The sequence below is a fragment of the Myotis brandtii genome, unplaced genomic scaffold (genome assembly GCF_000412655.1).
Source record: "Myotis brandtii unplaced genomic scaffold, ASM41265v1 scaffold490, whole genome shotgun sequence".
In the NCBI taxonomy this organism is placed as follows: Eukaryota; Metazoa; Chordata; class Mammalia; order Chiroptera; family Vespertilionidae; genus Myotis; species Myotis brandtii.
This window is the reverse complement of record NW_005368708.1, coordinates 1,222,678-1,238,899: the sequence shown is the minus strand read 5'-3', so window position 1 is coordinate 1,238,899 and position 16,222 is coordinate 1,222,678. Positions and strand designations below refer to the sequence as shown.

The following is a 16,222-nucleotide window of genomic DNA, read 5'->3' as shown; positions in this document are numbered from 1 at the left end:
CTCAACACAGGAGCTGCTGAGCTGCAGTGACTTGGCAGCAGTGATTCTTGGGTGATGGACCCTGAAACCAAAGAGGAGGGAGCCTGATTCCTCGCGGGGCTGCGCAATTCCACCTTTGGCCGTGGGTTATGTTGTTGCTGGGGCACTGTTGGCCCTGAATCTGGTTTATTGCACACTTGCGTTTGCGTTCCACACCCTGTACGACAGCAACTTTGCAGAGTGCCCTCTGGCACTCCGGGACCCCTCGGGGGATGTTGGAGAGCCGGTTTTGGCTGGATCCCCACAGGCCAGGCTGAGGGACCCCACCTGCCGGAGGGACCCTGCTTATTCTGCAGATGCCCTTTGAGCCACAGCGCCACCCCAGGTGTGGTTGGCCAGGGAAGGACCGTGGGAGATTGGCTCCAGCGCATGTCTGGCCCGACTCACCCTGCCCCACTGGCCACCTTCTAATTAATTTCCTTTCAGTGTGCACGAATCCGTGCACCGGGTCACTAGTTAGACTATAAAAGATAAGGGTTTAGGTCCCTTAACCTCTCTATTCCCTGCTTTGATACTTTAAATTATTTTTAGTTATTCAGTTGGATATTATTATAATGACAATCTGTTCTAGTAACTTTGGAAAGTAGCTTTTGTTCATTTGTGATAAGAGAAAGATATTAGACATCCCCTGATTGGATTATTTTAAAAAACGAAAAAGCTCTCTTTCACACAGAGAGGAAATCGTACAGAATTTAAATTTGTGCCACATCATATGAACAAGCAATGTGAACAAGCAATGTTAACAAGGAGGGGGAAACCCATGAATAAATAGTAAAATTATTGATTTGAGAATAAAATGCTACAATAAAGCCATCTCTCCATTGCCTACTATCTATATTGGAGTAGGCATACCTGCTTAAAACATTATACTCAAAATTTTGTGGCTTAACATGGGAGAACTTTATTTTCTTGCTCCTATAATAGTGGTTTTGGTGTGGACAATTTGTGGCTTTTGTGTCTGGCTTCTTTTATACAGCATAATTCTTTCAACTTCATCCATGCAAACTTGTACTTTAATAACGGTGGTGTGGGTGTTTTTTATAAGAAGGGTGACTTATATGTACATGGGATTTAGGGGCCTAGGCTGATTTCATCCTGTGGCTCTGCCATCTCGTAGGATCTTGAAGACCTCTGCATTCAGCCACAATGGGGAAGAGGTGATGGAGAAAGAACATGCTTCTAAGAATAAAAATCTTGTTGCAGAAGGGACAGTCATCACTTGGGCTCACATTCCATTGGTGGGAACTTCACATGGGAGTCCCACCTAGATGTAAGGGGCTGGGAGACATAATCTTTAGCTGAGCCCTGGTCCAGCAGTACCAGCTCCTCAGGATACTGGAGGAGCATGGGGTTTTTGCTGGACCTAGTGAGCCATCTCTTCTGTACCATTTCCTTGAGGATAAGACCAGAATAATTTTTTTGAGGTAAAATTGGAATATAACATGTTTCAGGTGTGCAACATTGTAATTTGTCATCTATGTACACTACAAAACAAAGTGATCCCCACCAAAAATCTACCATCAAGACCAGAATAACTTGTGTTCATTAACTTGGTATAATTTGTGAAGGTGCTAATTAAGCAGTGGAGGTTTTATAGGGAAATAAGTTTAGATTTACAACTAAATGGCATGTCTTGCTTTCTTTGGTACCACTTAGGTGTGTGATTTTTTTTAACTTTACTTTTTTACACTTTACAGTTAGGTCACCTCTCAGTGAAACTTAGAAACTACCTACAATATTTACATCAATTTTACAAACCACTAAGAAAGAAAAAAAGCTGTCAACTTATGGTGTGCTATTGGTAGTAAACGTTGATTACATTTTATTTAACCCCCTTTTCATCTTTTTTGCTCCCTTCCCTCTAGTTTGTGATTGGTGCAATGGAAGAAGCTGGAATGTGCGGGCTAGGGGTGAAAACGGATGTATTGCGTACTCAATCAAACGATATTCTTCAACATCAAGATTCAAATTGTGGTGGAATAAGTAACAAGCATTCACTGGAAGAGGCTGAAGGCAGTGACTTTATAACAAAAAACAGAAGTTTGGTGAACCCAGCCTACTGCACACAAGAGTCAAGAGAGGAAATTCCTGGGCGAGAAGCTAGAACAGAGCCCCCTGATGGTCAGCAAGATTCAGAGTGCAACAGGAACAAAGAAAAAACCTTAGGTAATAATCTCTGCTTAGTGGTTGGACGTCACACGCAGCTCATTTATTTTATATTTCCTGCCACACAGGTGATTATGAACATGGCCTGTAGTGGCCAGTATTAAGGTGGATGTTTAGCGACTGTTGTCTTCAGTGGGGTCTGTCTGCCTGTCTGCTGCAGTTCTGTGCAGGAGGCAAAGATAGAGTAGGAAATTCTCTCTAAATAAGCAATAAATGGTTTTTGTGAAAAAATTTGGGGACAACTTGAAGGAATTAATATTCGACTTGTCTTGTTTGCATCTTTAATATGGTCTGACCAAAATTTACTCTGAAAGCTGTATATTTATTTGATCACTTTATTTAAAAACTAGTCACAATAATTTAGAGATGACATAATGTTATCTGCAGTTCTGAAAGTGGGTTAAGACTGGCTTTCAAGGGTATGTTTTCTTTTTGCTGCTATGTTTGAGATTTAGGACTAAGAATATGATACATTGAATCTCGTTATGAAATCTGAAATCCCCTTTTATTTTAGTCTTACTGGTTGCCTGTAAGTTTTTTAAAGTTATTATACCTAAAATTAACAGTGTTTAATTTGTGTGGTTTTCTATATGCTAAATTAGAATTATCCTTCTTATTAAGTCCATTTTCTGCTACATTGGAATCCTTAAAAATTTATGGTAATATAATAAAAAAATAATTTTAATTCCTTGCAAACAAGACAGATTTCTTCAAAAAGTCAGCAGCCCCAATTATATGCGTAACAGCAGATGGAGTCTTAAAAAGTTACACATAACATTACCATGTGATTAACCAGCCAATCAGGAATGAGTATGCAAATTAACACGACAAAGATGGTGGGTGCACAGGCGCCAAGTGGCTGGGGGCAGGCGTCTTGCCCCGCCCTGGCCACTCTGGGCCTGTGGGCAGCGCGCACGCAGAGAGCCTCTGGGCTGGGGAGGTGGGCTGGCATAGGGCGGCCTGTACTCCCCACATGGTGGCGGGGGCAGCCGTGAGTGCGACAAGTGGAGCCTGTGGGCCTAGCTGAAGTAGCGCCTGCAGGCCATCAGCGCCGAGTAGTAGCTGTGCAAGTCCCGCCTCCTAGCCCAGAAGGTGCGCGATCGCAGGGACAGCCACTGTGGCGGGCCAAATCGACGTCCTCCTGGCTGCGCCACAGGGGTTTGCGGATCTGTGAAGCCACAGGCCTCCAGTGCGCACATCCTCTCCTCCCCCCCTGGCGTGCGAATGTCCCCCAGCACTCTGTCACCCTAGCACGCCTGCAACAGTCCTGGACCAAGGCACGCACAAGTTCCCTCTGCCGCACTTCCATCAACCCCAGCATGCCTACGTCCCCCACAGGACATGCTCATGTCTTTTGGAGAGTGTCTGGGTGTTCTGGGTGTTGAGGGTGGGCGCCTCTGAGATGACAGTGAGAGGGCGGAGTGGTGATGCCCTGTTCCTGCAGAGGCCAGTGCAGCGACGAGATCACCTCTGTGGGACTAATGCAAGTGCTGCGGCAGGAGCAGGTGCAGACAGACACACCTGGTGGGCGCAGACGGCCCTTGCTGAGGTGCCTTTGGTCAGCGTTCAAGATCAGGAACCCAGAGGAGGCAAGGAGTTCTGTCCTCTCAGTGAAATGGTGGGATAGTCGGGGCAACTGCAGAGGAGGAATGTGCACTTTGGATGCCAGCACCCATGAATAAAGGCTGCCCTGACTCGGCCTCGCTGGCTTGGGGCCTAGCGCACTCCTGCTGGGCAGTGGGTGACAGGACGTGCTTTTCCGAGTTAATGAGAGAAAACATTGATTCTTCTGCTGCCCACAAAGGTGGAAAGTGGAGTGGGGAGACATGCGGGAAGTGAGCGAGATTCCCTGTATGGCTGAGGTGCCTTTGGTCAGCGTTCAAGATCAGGAACCCAGAGGAGGCAAGGAGTTCTGTCCTCTCAGTGAAATGGTGGGATAGTCGGGGCAACTGCAGAGGAGGAATGTGCACTTTGGATGCCAGCACCCATGAATAAAGGCTGCCCTGACTCGGCCTCGCTGGCTTGGGGCCTAGCGCACTCCTGCTGGGCAGTGGGTGACAGGACGTGCTTTTCCGAGTTAATGAGAGAAAACATTGATTCTTCTGCTGCCCACAAAGGTGGAAAGTGGAGTGGGGAGACATGCGGGAAGTGAGCGAGATTCCCTGTATGGGGGTTCCAAATCTGCTGTTGGTTCCTTTCACCGCTGACTAGAGATATATAGGGTGTCCCCCCTAAATGTATACACACTTTGAATACCTACTAATTCCAATGGGTTTAAGCATGAAAAGAAAGAAACAACAATGGAGCTGTCATCTGTTAAAAGTGTGGGCACAAACCCTCAGTTGGACATTCCCCGAGGGGTCCCGGGTTGGAGAGGGTGCAGGCCAGACTGAGGGGCCCCCTTCCCCCTGCCCCCCATGCACGAAATTTGTGCACCATGCCTCTAGTTCAGCAATAAAAAGGAATGGTCCAGCTGGCATGACTCAGTGCTTGAGCATCTACCTATGAACCAGGAAGTCACGGTTCAATTCCTGGTCAGGGCACATGCCTGGATTGTGGGCTTGATCCCTAGTGTGGAGCGTGCAGGAGGCAGCTGATCAGTGATGTTCTCTCATCATTGATGTTTCTCTCTTCCTCTCCCTTTCTCTCTGAAATCAATAAAAATATATTAAAAAAATAAAACATTATAAATGCCACTTGTCCCCTTGTATCTCAGCCACCTGCTTCTTTCTCCCTGCTAAAATCTTTAAATATTATTGTTAAGCTCTTTTTCCCAAGGGAAGAGCTATCTTGACATCTTTTTATTTACATTGAACTTGGTTAACACAGTATGCTTCCTAAATCATTCAGAAGTTATTTAAATTGTGCTATAGGAAAAGACGTGTCACAAGTGAGTGTGTATCTTAGGCAGAGAGGACCAACTGAAATTCCCTTTGAACTTGCTTCTATATTTGTACTTGGTTAGGAGAAAGTTTTTAAAAATATTCTGCCCTTTGTAACTTGCCCTTTGTCTTAAGTTGGACATCATTGGGTAGGCAGGGGAATTTTTAAGCCTTCAGCAAGAGTTCTTACAAATAGCTGTGTTAGAGATTAAAGAAATTAGGGGTTGGGGTGCGGAAGGGGTGCCTATCAATCTCGAATTTAAAAATAGCTTTCTTAATTTAGCTGGTAAATCTCTTATTTCTAATTATAGGCATAAATTATTTTACTCTGGGTGTCAGAACATAGGAAGTGCTGTGTAGAATTTGCAGGTTAAATTAGATCTCATTCTTCTTCCAGGACTTATTTCTTATCTTGTTAATCATCAGGTAAAGAAGTTTTATTATTGATGCAAGCCCTAAACACCCTTTCAACTCCAGAAGAGAAGCTGGCAGCTCTCTGTAAGAAATATGCTGATCTTGTGAGTATTAAATCAAGGGGTTGAGGGCCATATAAAATATAGCAAAATGGATATGTGCTTGATAAGTTTTTTTTTTAATATATTTTTTTTGATTTCAGAGAGGAAGGGAGAGGGAGATAGAGATAGAAACATAAATGATGAGAGAGAATCATTGATCAGCTGCCTCCTGCACGCTCCACAATGGGGATCTAGCCTGCAACCCAGGCATATGCCCTGACCAGGAATTGAACCGTGACCTCCTGGTTCATAGGTCAACGCTCAGCCACTGAGCCATGTCGACTGGGCTGTGATTTTGATGTAGGTTTAAATGCTAAATTAGGTTTTATTCTAAAATTGAAGAGGAGAATCTGATTTCTTGGGGCTTTTTTTGTTGCTGGTATGACAATTTTATAATGTCATTTTATAATAAGTTTTTGTAAAACTCAGTTCGGAGTATATCTAAGTCAGTATTTTCATTCCTGTGTCATGCTTTTCATCATTTGGGCTATAATGGTTCCTATATTTAACTTTTACCAAGGGAATTTTAGAGTTAAAGGTTTTAGCCATTGTGATTGAGATTGTGAGTTGGATGAAATAGTCTACTAAAACAATACTGTATCTCGGGAAATTTTTATTTACCATATACTGTGTGCCAAGCATTCCTTTTTCCCAGTTTCCTCCAAAGAAATTGACCTTATTTGTTCTGGGCCTATGTTATTTCAAGTAGCATTAATTCTCTTTTTAAAATTAAGAAAGCAGCCTCAATATGGAAATACTGCCATCCTTTTTGAACTAAATCATGGAAACGTCATAGAATCCTTTGAAGTAAGGGTTTTGGAAGGCTTTTAGAATTCTAATACAAATGTAAAATTAGCGCCTTTTATGAAATACTTAACGTGAATCATCATTGATAATTTATATGTATTTTCATCTGTTAAGTTTTTAAAAAAATATGTTTTTATTGATTTTTAGAGAAAGAGGAAAGGAGAGGGTTAAAGAGATAGAAACATCAATGAGAGAGGAACATCATTCTTTGGCTGCCTCCTGCATGCACCCCTACTGGGAATTGATCCCACAACCTGGGCATATGCCCTGACCGGGAATCGAACTGGCGACCTCTTGGTTCCTGGATCAACATTCTACTGCTGAGCCACACCGGTGGGGCTTCATCTTTTGTTAAAGCAGTTATTCTATATCATAAATACTGCTTTTTGTCAATGACCAGATCATACTAAGTTTTGGAGAAGGATGTGCATCTACTTGATCTACTTAAATTATTGATGGGAAAAGAAATTTGCCAGCCACTCTGGCAAACAGTTTGGTATAGTAATGTGAAATAGAACATTAGAAATCACTGCCTAGCAACCCCACTTCTAGGTTTGCACCCAAGAGAAATTGTTGCATGTGTGTATGAAGAAGCACATCAGAATGTTCGTATCATTGTGAGTAATAAAACCTGGAAGCAACCCAAATGCTCAGTGATAAATGAATGGGTCAGTACAGTGTGTTGTGTGTTTTGTATTTTTTAAAAAGTGTAATATTAAGCAACCTGTTGGCTGAATCTGGTGAGGCCTGTTTTTGTACTAAGCTAAGAATGGTTTTTACATTTTTATTTATTTATTTATTTTTAAAGACAAAGAGGGAATCTTTTTTTAAAAAAAATATATTTTATTGATTTTTCACAGAGAGGAAGGGAGAGAGATAGAGAGAGTTAGAAACATCGATGAGAGAGAAGCATCGATCAGCTGCCTCCTGCACATCCCCACTGGGGATGTGCCCGAAACCCAGATACATGCCCCTGACCGGAATCAAACCTGGGACCTTTCAGTCCGCAGGCCGATGCTCTATCCACTGAGCCAAACCAGTCTCAGCGGTTTTTACATTTTTAAAGTGTTGTTTAGAAAAAGAGGATGACACAACAAATATCCTAAGTGACCTGCAAAGCCTAAAATATTTACCTTCTGGATATATATAAAGTTTGCTGTTCCCTGGTCTATAGCTACATGTGAATAATCTGGATGGCTCCTAGCAATATAATCTACAGCTGTGCTGTCCAAAACAGCCAATAGTCACATGTGGCTATTTAAGCTTATATTAATTTAAATGAAAGAAAATAAAAAATTTTGTTCCTCAGTTGCAGTAGCCACAATAAAGTCAAAACAACTAAAACCAAAATGATTTCTTTTAGGACCACACACAGATGACATAAAAGAAAGAGGAGAGCAAAGAGTAGTGAACCCAAGATTCAGAATTGTGGTTACCTTGAGGCTGGGAAGGCTGGGGGACTTCCATTCCTCAATGGAGTTACAGATGGTGTCTGCAGAACTTGCAGCCTCTTGGAGTTGTGCCACAGAGAGATTACAAAAGTATTACTTTTCCAGCAGGAATTTCCATAAAGGCGTTTTTAATAGCTGTAGGTGCACATTGCCAGTAAGGATGCTTGGTATGTTTTGATAGGCCACAAGGTGTCACTCTTGTTTCTGAAATCATGACAGCATCATTTGCTTCAGTGAAAGGTCAGTAAGGCTGCCATCTTACCCATTAGTGTTGATAGAACTTTGAAATAGAATCATTTGCTCCAAATTGCAAATTCCAATGATCCTCCCTCACTCACAAAGAGCCCTGAGCACAGCTTATTAAGTTCTAATTCAGAGAGCTGTTTCATTAAAGTAGCCTAAGTATGCTTTCAGAAAAGTAAAACTTGATGGTGTTGATTCCTGAAAAGTTTTCCTCAAACATCATATTTTTCTTTTTAGTAAGAAAGTAAAGAGATTAAGATTTTTTCCCTGCCTTAGATTGTTTGCTTACTTTCCTGGAAAAGAGAAAGTTGGCAAAGTAGAGTGGCATGAACCAGTTGAAAATGAAATATTCCATTATAATATTTGGATATGGAAAATGTGTTCATAGCTCTTACTGTAATTCTTCCATCCATAACTCAAAGGTTTTCAGTGTACTTCCTAAATGTAAAGTGCTTATTGTTTTAGCTGGAGGAGAGCAGGAATGTTCAGAAGCAAATGAAGATTCTGCAGAAGAAGCAAGCCCAGATTGTGAAAGAGAAAGTTCACTTGCAGAGTGAGCACAGTAAGGCTATCTTGGCAAGAAGCAAACTAGAGTCTCTCTGCAGGGAACTTCAGCGTCACAATAAGACGTTAAAGGTTAGTTGGTTCTTTGTTCTGTTTTTCAGGTGGGACTAACTCAGTTTTTTATAATCAGCATGTACCTATCCTATATAATAAAAGGGCAATATGCAAATCGACCAAATGGCGGAATGACCTCAACACAGGAGCTGTCCCTGGTGGTCAGTGCCCTTTCACAGGGGGAGCACCGCTTAGCCACAAGCCGGGCTGACAGCTGTCGAGTGCAGCGGCCTGCTTCCACGGCGCAGTGCTAAGGATGTCCGGCTGAGCCTAAGCCATCATTTGGACGTCCCTCAAGGGCGCAGGCTGGGCTGAGGGACCCCGCCCCCCAGTTCACAAATTGTCGTGCACCAGACCTCTAGTTTAAAATAATAAGTCCTGTGTCTACTTGGAGACAGAGCTATCATCTTTCTATTTTGCTTGATCTGATGCTTAGGGTCCCTCATAGGTGCTCATGGGGTTCTAGATGAGATAGGTATTTAGAGCAAGCTCTCCTGCTTGGAGCTATGGCTTAGGAAGCTCAAAGTTGCCAGTTTTCTGCTGAGCACTGATGTAGTTCATTACCACGTGTGGGAATCTGACATGCGTTGAGAACCAAGTGGGAACAGACTAGAGGCAGAATGAGCCTGGGAAGGGAAAGCACGTGCTGCACACCCCCCACCCCCTTTGGGCTGTTACTCAGCTGCCTTGCCAAGCTGCCTTTGCCCATGCCAGATACCCAGTTCCTGAGTACTTTTAGAAGAGCACTTGGCCGATTATAAAGGAAGAGGGAGCAGGCACCCAAAGATTAATTGGTACCAACAGTAGAAGAAGGAAAAAGAGCAGAGACACAGGGCAGGTCCTTCCTCTTACAGAGTTCGGTTTGATTTTCACTGAGCAGGATCTCCTCAGACTTCCCCACCACAGCACACCCACAAGGCCTAGAATACAGGAGCACTCAGGAGATGGATCTGCGCCTGATGTGGGAGCCTATGGTTTTTTCTTTGCTTTCGAACCTTTGGATTTAGATGTTAATTAAAATAGGTGGTATTTTTTCCCCCCATAGCAAATCAATATTTTGTTTGGACTGTTATTTGTTTAGACATGTAATAGTCTTTTAATACATGTATCCTAGCAAGAGTTGGAAATAGGCTTTTTAAGATACAGATTCCATTTGTCCTCTTGCCCTTAGAAAGTAGAAGGTATGTCCTAAGAAGGGATCTATCTCTTGGGGCTGCTTTAAGATGCTGCCTTGTGGAACCAGTGAGAGGGGTACTTGTGAACATAGATGGAGGAAGCCGGCTGGGTGGACAAGCTCCTTACTTGTCTAGCAGTATAGTGTATTTCAGATGGTCACATGGTACTTATTATAGTAGGGCAGTTTGCATCTCTCCCATTGTTCCAACTACTTAGGAAAAGCTGCTTGCTTTTAAATGATAGCCTTCTGGTCGTAACTAAAGGGAAGGAATTAGAGTTCAGAAGCATCACTTCAGGGCAGCAGTAAACGAACCCATGTAGCAGCAGCTTTTGTGAGCACGTTATTCATAGGTCTATACCATTAACAAATTATTTTCCACAATCAGGAAGAAAATGTGCAGCAGGCCCGAGAGGAGGAAGAAAGACGTAAAGAAGCAACCGCGCACTTCCAAATTACTTTAAATGAAATCCAAGCACAGCTGGAACAGCATGACATACACAATGCCAGACTCCGCCAGGAGAACATTGAATTGGGAGAGAAGCTGAAGAAGCTCATCGAACAGTACTCGATGAGGGAGGAGGTAAACCCGTTTTGTTTGTTTCAACAGCTTCTCATTAGCAACTCCTTTTCACCATTCACTACTAAACATGTAAAACTTGTCACATGGTGTTGTACAACTTTTGTGTATGCATAGTGGAAGTCGGGCCTCTTTTTTTAAAATTTATTTTTATTGATTTCAGAGAGGAAAGGAGAGTGATAGATAGAAACATCAATGAGAGAGAAACAGTGATTGGCTGCCTTCTGCATGCCACCCTACTGGGGATCAGAGCCTGCAACTTGGGCATGTTCCCTGACCAGGAATCAAACCATGACTTATTGGTTCATGGGTTGATGCTCAACTACTGAGCCACATCAGCTGGGCATGTTTTTCTCTTGGTGTGTTTGTTTTTTTTAAAATATGTTTTTATTTCAGAGAAAGGAAGGGAGAGAGAGATAGATACATCAATGATGAGAGAGAATCATTGATAGGCTGCTTCTTGCCTGCCCATCCTGGGGATCAAGCCCACAACCCTGGCATGTGCCTTGACTGGGAATCAAACTGGCAACCTCTTGGTGCATGTGTTCGACACTCAACCACTGAGGCACACAGACCTGGCATCATTAGGGGTTTTATTTATTTTTATTTTATTTTAAAAATACGTTTTTATTGATTTCCTAGAGGAAGGGAAAGGGATGTAAACATTGATGATGAGAGAGAATCATTGATCGGCTGTCTCCTGCATGCCCCCCTACTGGGGATCAGAGCCTGCAACCCGGGCATGTGCCCTGACCAGGAATTGAACCATGATCTCCTGGTTCATGGATAGATGCTCAACCACTGAGCCACACCAGCCAGGCCATTGGTTGATTTCTTGCATGTGCCCTGACTGAGGATTGGACCCGCAACCTTAGTTTATTGGGACGACCCTCTAACCAACTGAGCTACTGTGCCAGGGCCTCCCCCGCCTTTTAAGTTAATAAAATATTGTGCTTTTATCTGTGTTGTATTCCTTACATAAAAGGATTTAAATGATTGATTAAAATTAAAAATAAAAAAATTGTGGCATCTGCTCTGGGTTACTGTATCCAGTTTACAAGACAAACCTTAGATTATATTAATTTAGAATTTTACATATAGCCCTTCAAAAACTTAGTTTCTAAAATCATTTTATTTTAATCACTCATCACTTTTTACTTTTTATTATGGACAATTGCAGACTTAAACAAAAGTAGAGAGAAAATATGTCACCTGGATTCAGTAGATGAAACCATAGTTTCAGCTATATTCCTGTCACCTTCCCCTGGGTTATTTTGTTCTTTTTTGTTTGTTTATTTGTTTACTTTTTTTCTTTGTCTCCTGGGTTATTTTGAAGCAAATCCAAGGTGCCATATTATTCCATTCATATATATTTGAAAAGATATTTCAAAAAAATAAGGATTCTTTTTTAAGTTTACCCACAATACCATTTTCACAACTAAAAATTAACAATAATTACTTAATGTTAAATGTCTAGTCATTGTCCACATTTTTCTGATTCTCTTCCCTTTTATAAATTTTTTAAAAAATTATTTTTTTAATCCTCACCTGAGGATATGATTTTTTATTTTAGAGAGAGAAACATTGATGTGAGAGAGAAAAACATTGACTGATTGTTTGCCTCTTGTCTGTTTCCCAACCTGGACTGAACCCACAAGGTAAGTATTTGCCCTGACTGGGAATTGAACCTGTGACCTTTTAGTGCAGAGTATGGCGTTCCAACCACTGAGAAACACCAGCCAGGGCTCTCCCCTTTTTATTTATTTATTTATTTATTTAAAATATATTTTAATTGATTTTTTACAGAGAGGAAGGGAGAGGGATAGAGAGTTAGAAACATCGATCAGCTGCCTCCTGCACACTCCCCACGGGGGATGTGCCCGCAACCAAGGTACATGCCCCTGACTGGAATCGAACCCAGGACCCTTGAGTCCGCAGGCTGACGCTCTATCCACTGAGCCAAACCTGTTAGGGCATCCCCTTTTTAAAAGAAAAATTATTTGGACCAAGATTCACATAAAGTCTATCCTTTTCACTATTTGGTGTATCTCAAGTCTATAACAAAGATTTCTTTTTGCTCTTTAGTCTTAGAATGTGTTTATTGAAGAATCTTTTTGTTGTAGAGAATAAAATTTCTATTAGAGTATAAAGCCCTCAGTTTTTTTACAGTTATTCTTTTAGTTTTGTTGTTTAATATGACAGTCTGCCACATTGTAGTTATAGAAAAATTGAAAATCATGTTTAAGTCACATTACTTGTTTCATTAATTTGAACATTATCAGATATTCTTTCTTTGGTAGGAAGAGTTACTCTTTCTGCAACTGAAAAGGGATAATCTGACTTTTATTATACATAAATAACCACATCACAGTTTTCCTTGGAAATAATAACAGCCTTTTACCAAATGGCTACTATGTGCTGTGCCCCATACACCTTACATAGTGTAACCATTGGATTGGCTTTTATAACTCTGCAGTGTGGGCATGGCTGTCTCCACATAGGTAGGGGACTAGGATTCAGCAAGGATGAGGGGCATCTTCCTGAGACCATGCCTGCCTTCACAGCATGCTTCTTTCAACTAAGAAATTGGAAAAATTTAACACGGAGAAAAAGTCTCCAGAAATTCTGTATATGATACATGAGTTAACAGTTTGAGCTCCTTATCCATCCACTGAGCCACACTGACTGGGCTGTACCTCTTATTTCTGACCTACTTACTATGATGATGAGGCTCAGACTGTATCAAGAAAAAGATGGCCCAGCCAGGGTGACTCATTGGTTGAGCATTGACCTGTGAACCAGGAGGTCACGGTTCAATTCCCTGTCAGGGCACATGCCCAGGTTTCGGGCTCGATCCCCAGTAGGGGGTGTGTAGAAGTCAGCCGATAGATGATTCTCTCTCATCATCAATGTTTCTAGCTCTCTCCTTCTCCCCTCCTCTAAAATCACTAGAAATATTTTAAAAATAATTTTAGAAATTGGAAGTACTGGCATGCGGCTGCCAAGGTGCTTGATTGCCCACCTCCGAAAGAGAGGGAATGGGGTGTTAGGAGAGGGCCCCATTTTTGAGGTGCCAGACAGAAAGGCACAGTCATTAGCTCTGGTGGCATTAGCGGGGAAAGCAGAGTAAGAAGCAAGGCATTGTAACTCGTGTTATGTTTCCTAGTTGTGCTCCATTTTCATTAAGTGATGGGAGAATTTGACTTTCCCTGCAGCATATTGATAAGGTGTTCAAACATAAGGAAGTACAACAACAGCTTGTGGATGTCAAGCTTCACCAGACCTCACAGCTGATAAAGGAAGCTGATGAAAAACATCAGAGAGAGAGAGAGTTTGTAAGTTCTGTTTCTTAAAAAGAAATTATTGCCTAATTGTAACCAAAGCCATTTAAAATATGTTAACTTATTCTACATATATTGTAGTACCTGGGTCATGGTAATTGTTTTGTTTTGTTTTTTTGTTTTGTTTTTTGCTCTAGATTGAGAAGGGTATGTGTGTGTTAGAAAGCATTAGGCTTTTTATTTCTATTAATTTTTTGTATAGATTTACTAGAGAGATTAGACCACATTACTGGAAAGACTTGCACTTGTTTGACTTTTCTATGCTTAGAATGTTTATTTCACTTTTAGGTAATGGCCACCAAGTTCAAGAGTAACACCAGTATTTAGTACATTAAATTTGGCAATTCAGTTTAATATTACCCATGGGTCTCATATAATACTGTTACATTTTGTTTTCAATAAAGTACCTTGAAACTAGGGAAACTATTTGTTTACTTGTATAATTTTCTGATAAAAATTTTAACAAAATTCTCTATACCCTAATCACTCAGCATTGTTCTCAGAGTATGTATATGCTTAGATTATATTGCCTGTCTATAATTGTGAATACAGTGGAATTTCATTGGGTGGGTATGTATATTTAACACCTGGCAATTCAACTATATGTGCTTAACCAAAAAAAAAAAAAAAAAATGAGAAATGGTTATGATAATGAAGACTGTTCCATCCAGCTTTCCCTCAAATTAGCTAGGCCCCGAGGCTGGTCTGGCATGAAGACTCCTTCCTGAGTGGCCCTCATGATGTGAACAGGTCACATTGAGTGTGCATGTAGGGTTAAGAGGAGACGCATTGTTCACACAACGTGATCCTGTCGTCTGAACTGACAGTGCTATCCCAGGTGTAACTAAAAACGTGGGTGTTATTTCCAGAGTTCGAATGTAATTTCATTTATGCATCCACATGCACATTATACATATATGTTTTCTGGTTGGTTTAAGGACTTTTTGAGGCTTATTTGGACTATGTATGACATTTTACTTCAGGGACTGCATTTCATAGATGCCTACTATGCAACTTCATTATATAATTTTCTTGAAGCTCAAATAAATTAAGGCCCCTCCCCCCACACACACACTTTTTAAAAAGTAATCAGAAACCAGGTCTCTGATTTTGTTGCTTAGCTCCATACCCTTTCATCTTGCCTCTGTGGAGTAGAGGGGCTTTCTAATGCACCCATATGTCAAGATTCCTAGCCATGTTTTCTGCTAATACTAGACTTCTAATTATTTTTTACCTAAAACACAATAATTTAGTCTTGAATTTTATAAACCTATTATTAGGCCTCCACAGTACATTTTCTAAGGAGTAAGATTATTCCTACATTCCTATGTGTTAATAAGTGGTACAGATAAAAAAAAAATATAGGTAACTGGCACTTGGTGTAACAACATTTCACCTATAGACTTGGGGTTCTTAATAAAATAATGATTGGGAGGATTACGCTTATCAAGTCATTTCACATTGTAGTCATACTTGTAATTACGATTAGTATTTTGCCAGAATGTTTCTGTTTTCTAGTTGTTAAAGGAAGCAACAGAATCGAGGCACAAATATGAACAAATGAGACAGCAAGAAGTACAACTAAAACAGCAGGTAACTTGACAGCAGGTTATAGTACAATTTATAAGAAAAATCTGTGGTTCATTTGATATATACCTTGAATCTCCTAAGATGCTTCTGCTTGTTCCTAGCCAGAACTGAGAGTAGATCACGTGTTTGTTCCTAGAGCAGTGGTTCTCAACCTATGGGTCGCGACCCCTTTGGCGGTCGAACGACCCTTTCACAGGGGTCGCCTAAGACCATCCTGCATATCAGATATTTACATTATGATTCATAACAGTAGCAACATTACAGTTATGAAGTAGCAACGAAAATAATTTTATGGTTGGGTCACAACATGAGGAACTGTATTTAAAGGGCCAGAAGGTTGAGAACCACTGTCCTAGAGTTTTCCTCTTCATTTAGGGTGACCGACTCGTCCCCATTTGCCTAGGACTTTTCTGGTTTTAGCACTTGAAGTGCTGCATCCCAGGAAACACTTAGGTCTCAGGCAGACTAGGATGATTGGTCACACCATCTGCAGTGTCCCCCTTCCAATATCCCAGGTATTTCCTCTCTTTGTCAGTCTGTTCCCATGTGTGTCAGCTCATTTTCCAATTAAAGAAAAAAGGATAAATCTTCAGATTTTAGTTTTTTTGTATTAAGTAGAACCTCATGAAATTGTTGAAAGTTGACTTCTTTGACCTACAAAATGTCAATCTCATAGTAGAACCTAAAATCTTTGAAAGTTTGTGCTCTGAGAACATAATCCATTTTAAAAACTTCCCATTGGGACCATAGAGTGCTACTCTGCTACTCCCAGGTAGAGCTGTAGGGTGGTGTTTTTAATGGGGCTCTCCCTACTTT

At 41.3% G+C, this 16,222-nt stretch overlaps 1 protein-coding gene across 5 annotated transcripts in view; it reads left to right on the top strand.

The window, feature by feature from the left end:
* Positions 1-16,222, top strand: part of TXLNG (taxilin gamma) — a 52,653-nt gene that overhangs the window by 19,966 nt on the left and 16,465 nt on the right. For 4 of the 5 annotated variants that reach the window (XM_014548024.1, XM_005876620.2, XM_014548026.1 and 1 more), the window contains 6 exons: positions 1,905-2,205; positions 5,514-5,605; positions 8,569-8,739; positions 10,284-10,478; positions 13,691-13,810; positions 15,335-15,409. In XM_014548024.1, coding sequence (XP_014403510.1) covers positions 1,905-2,205; positions 5,514-5,605; positions 8,569-8,739; positions 10,284-10,478; positions 13,691-13,810; positions 15,335-15,409 — 954 coding nt within the window. The remainder of the gene's footprint in view (positions 1-1,904; positions 2,206-5,513; positions 5,606-8,568; positions 8,740-10,283; positions 10,479-13,690; positions 13,811-15,334; positions 15,410-16,222) is intronic. The other variant, XM_014548027.1, reaches the window with a different exon arrangement.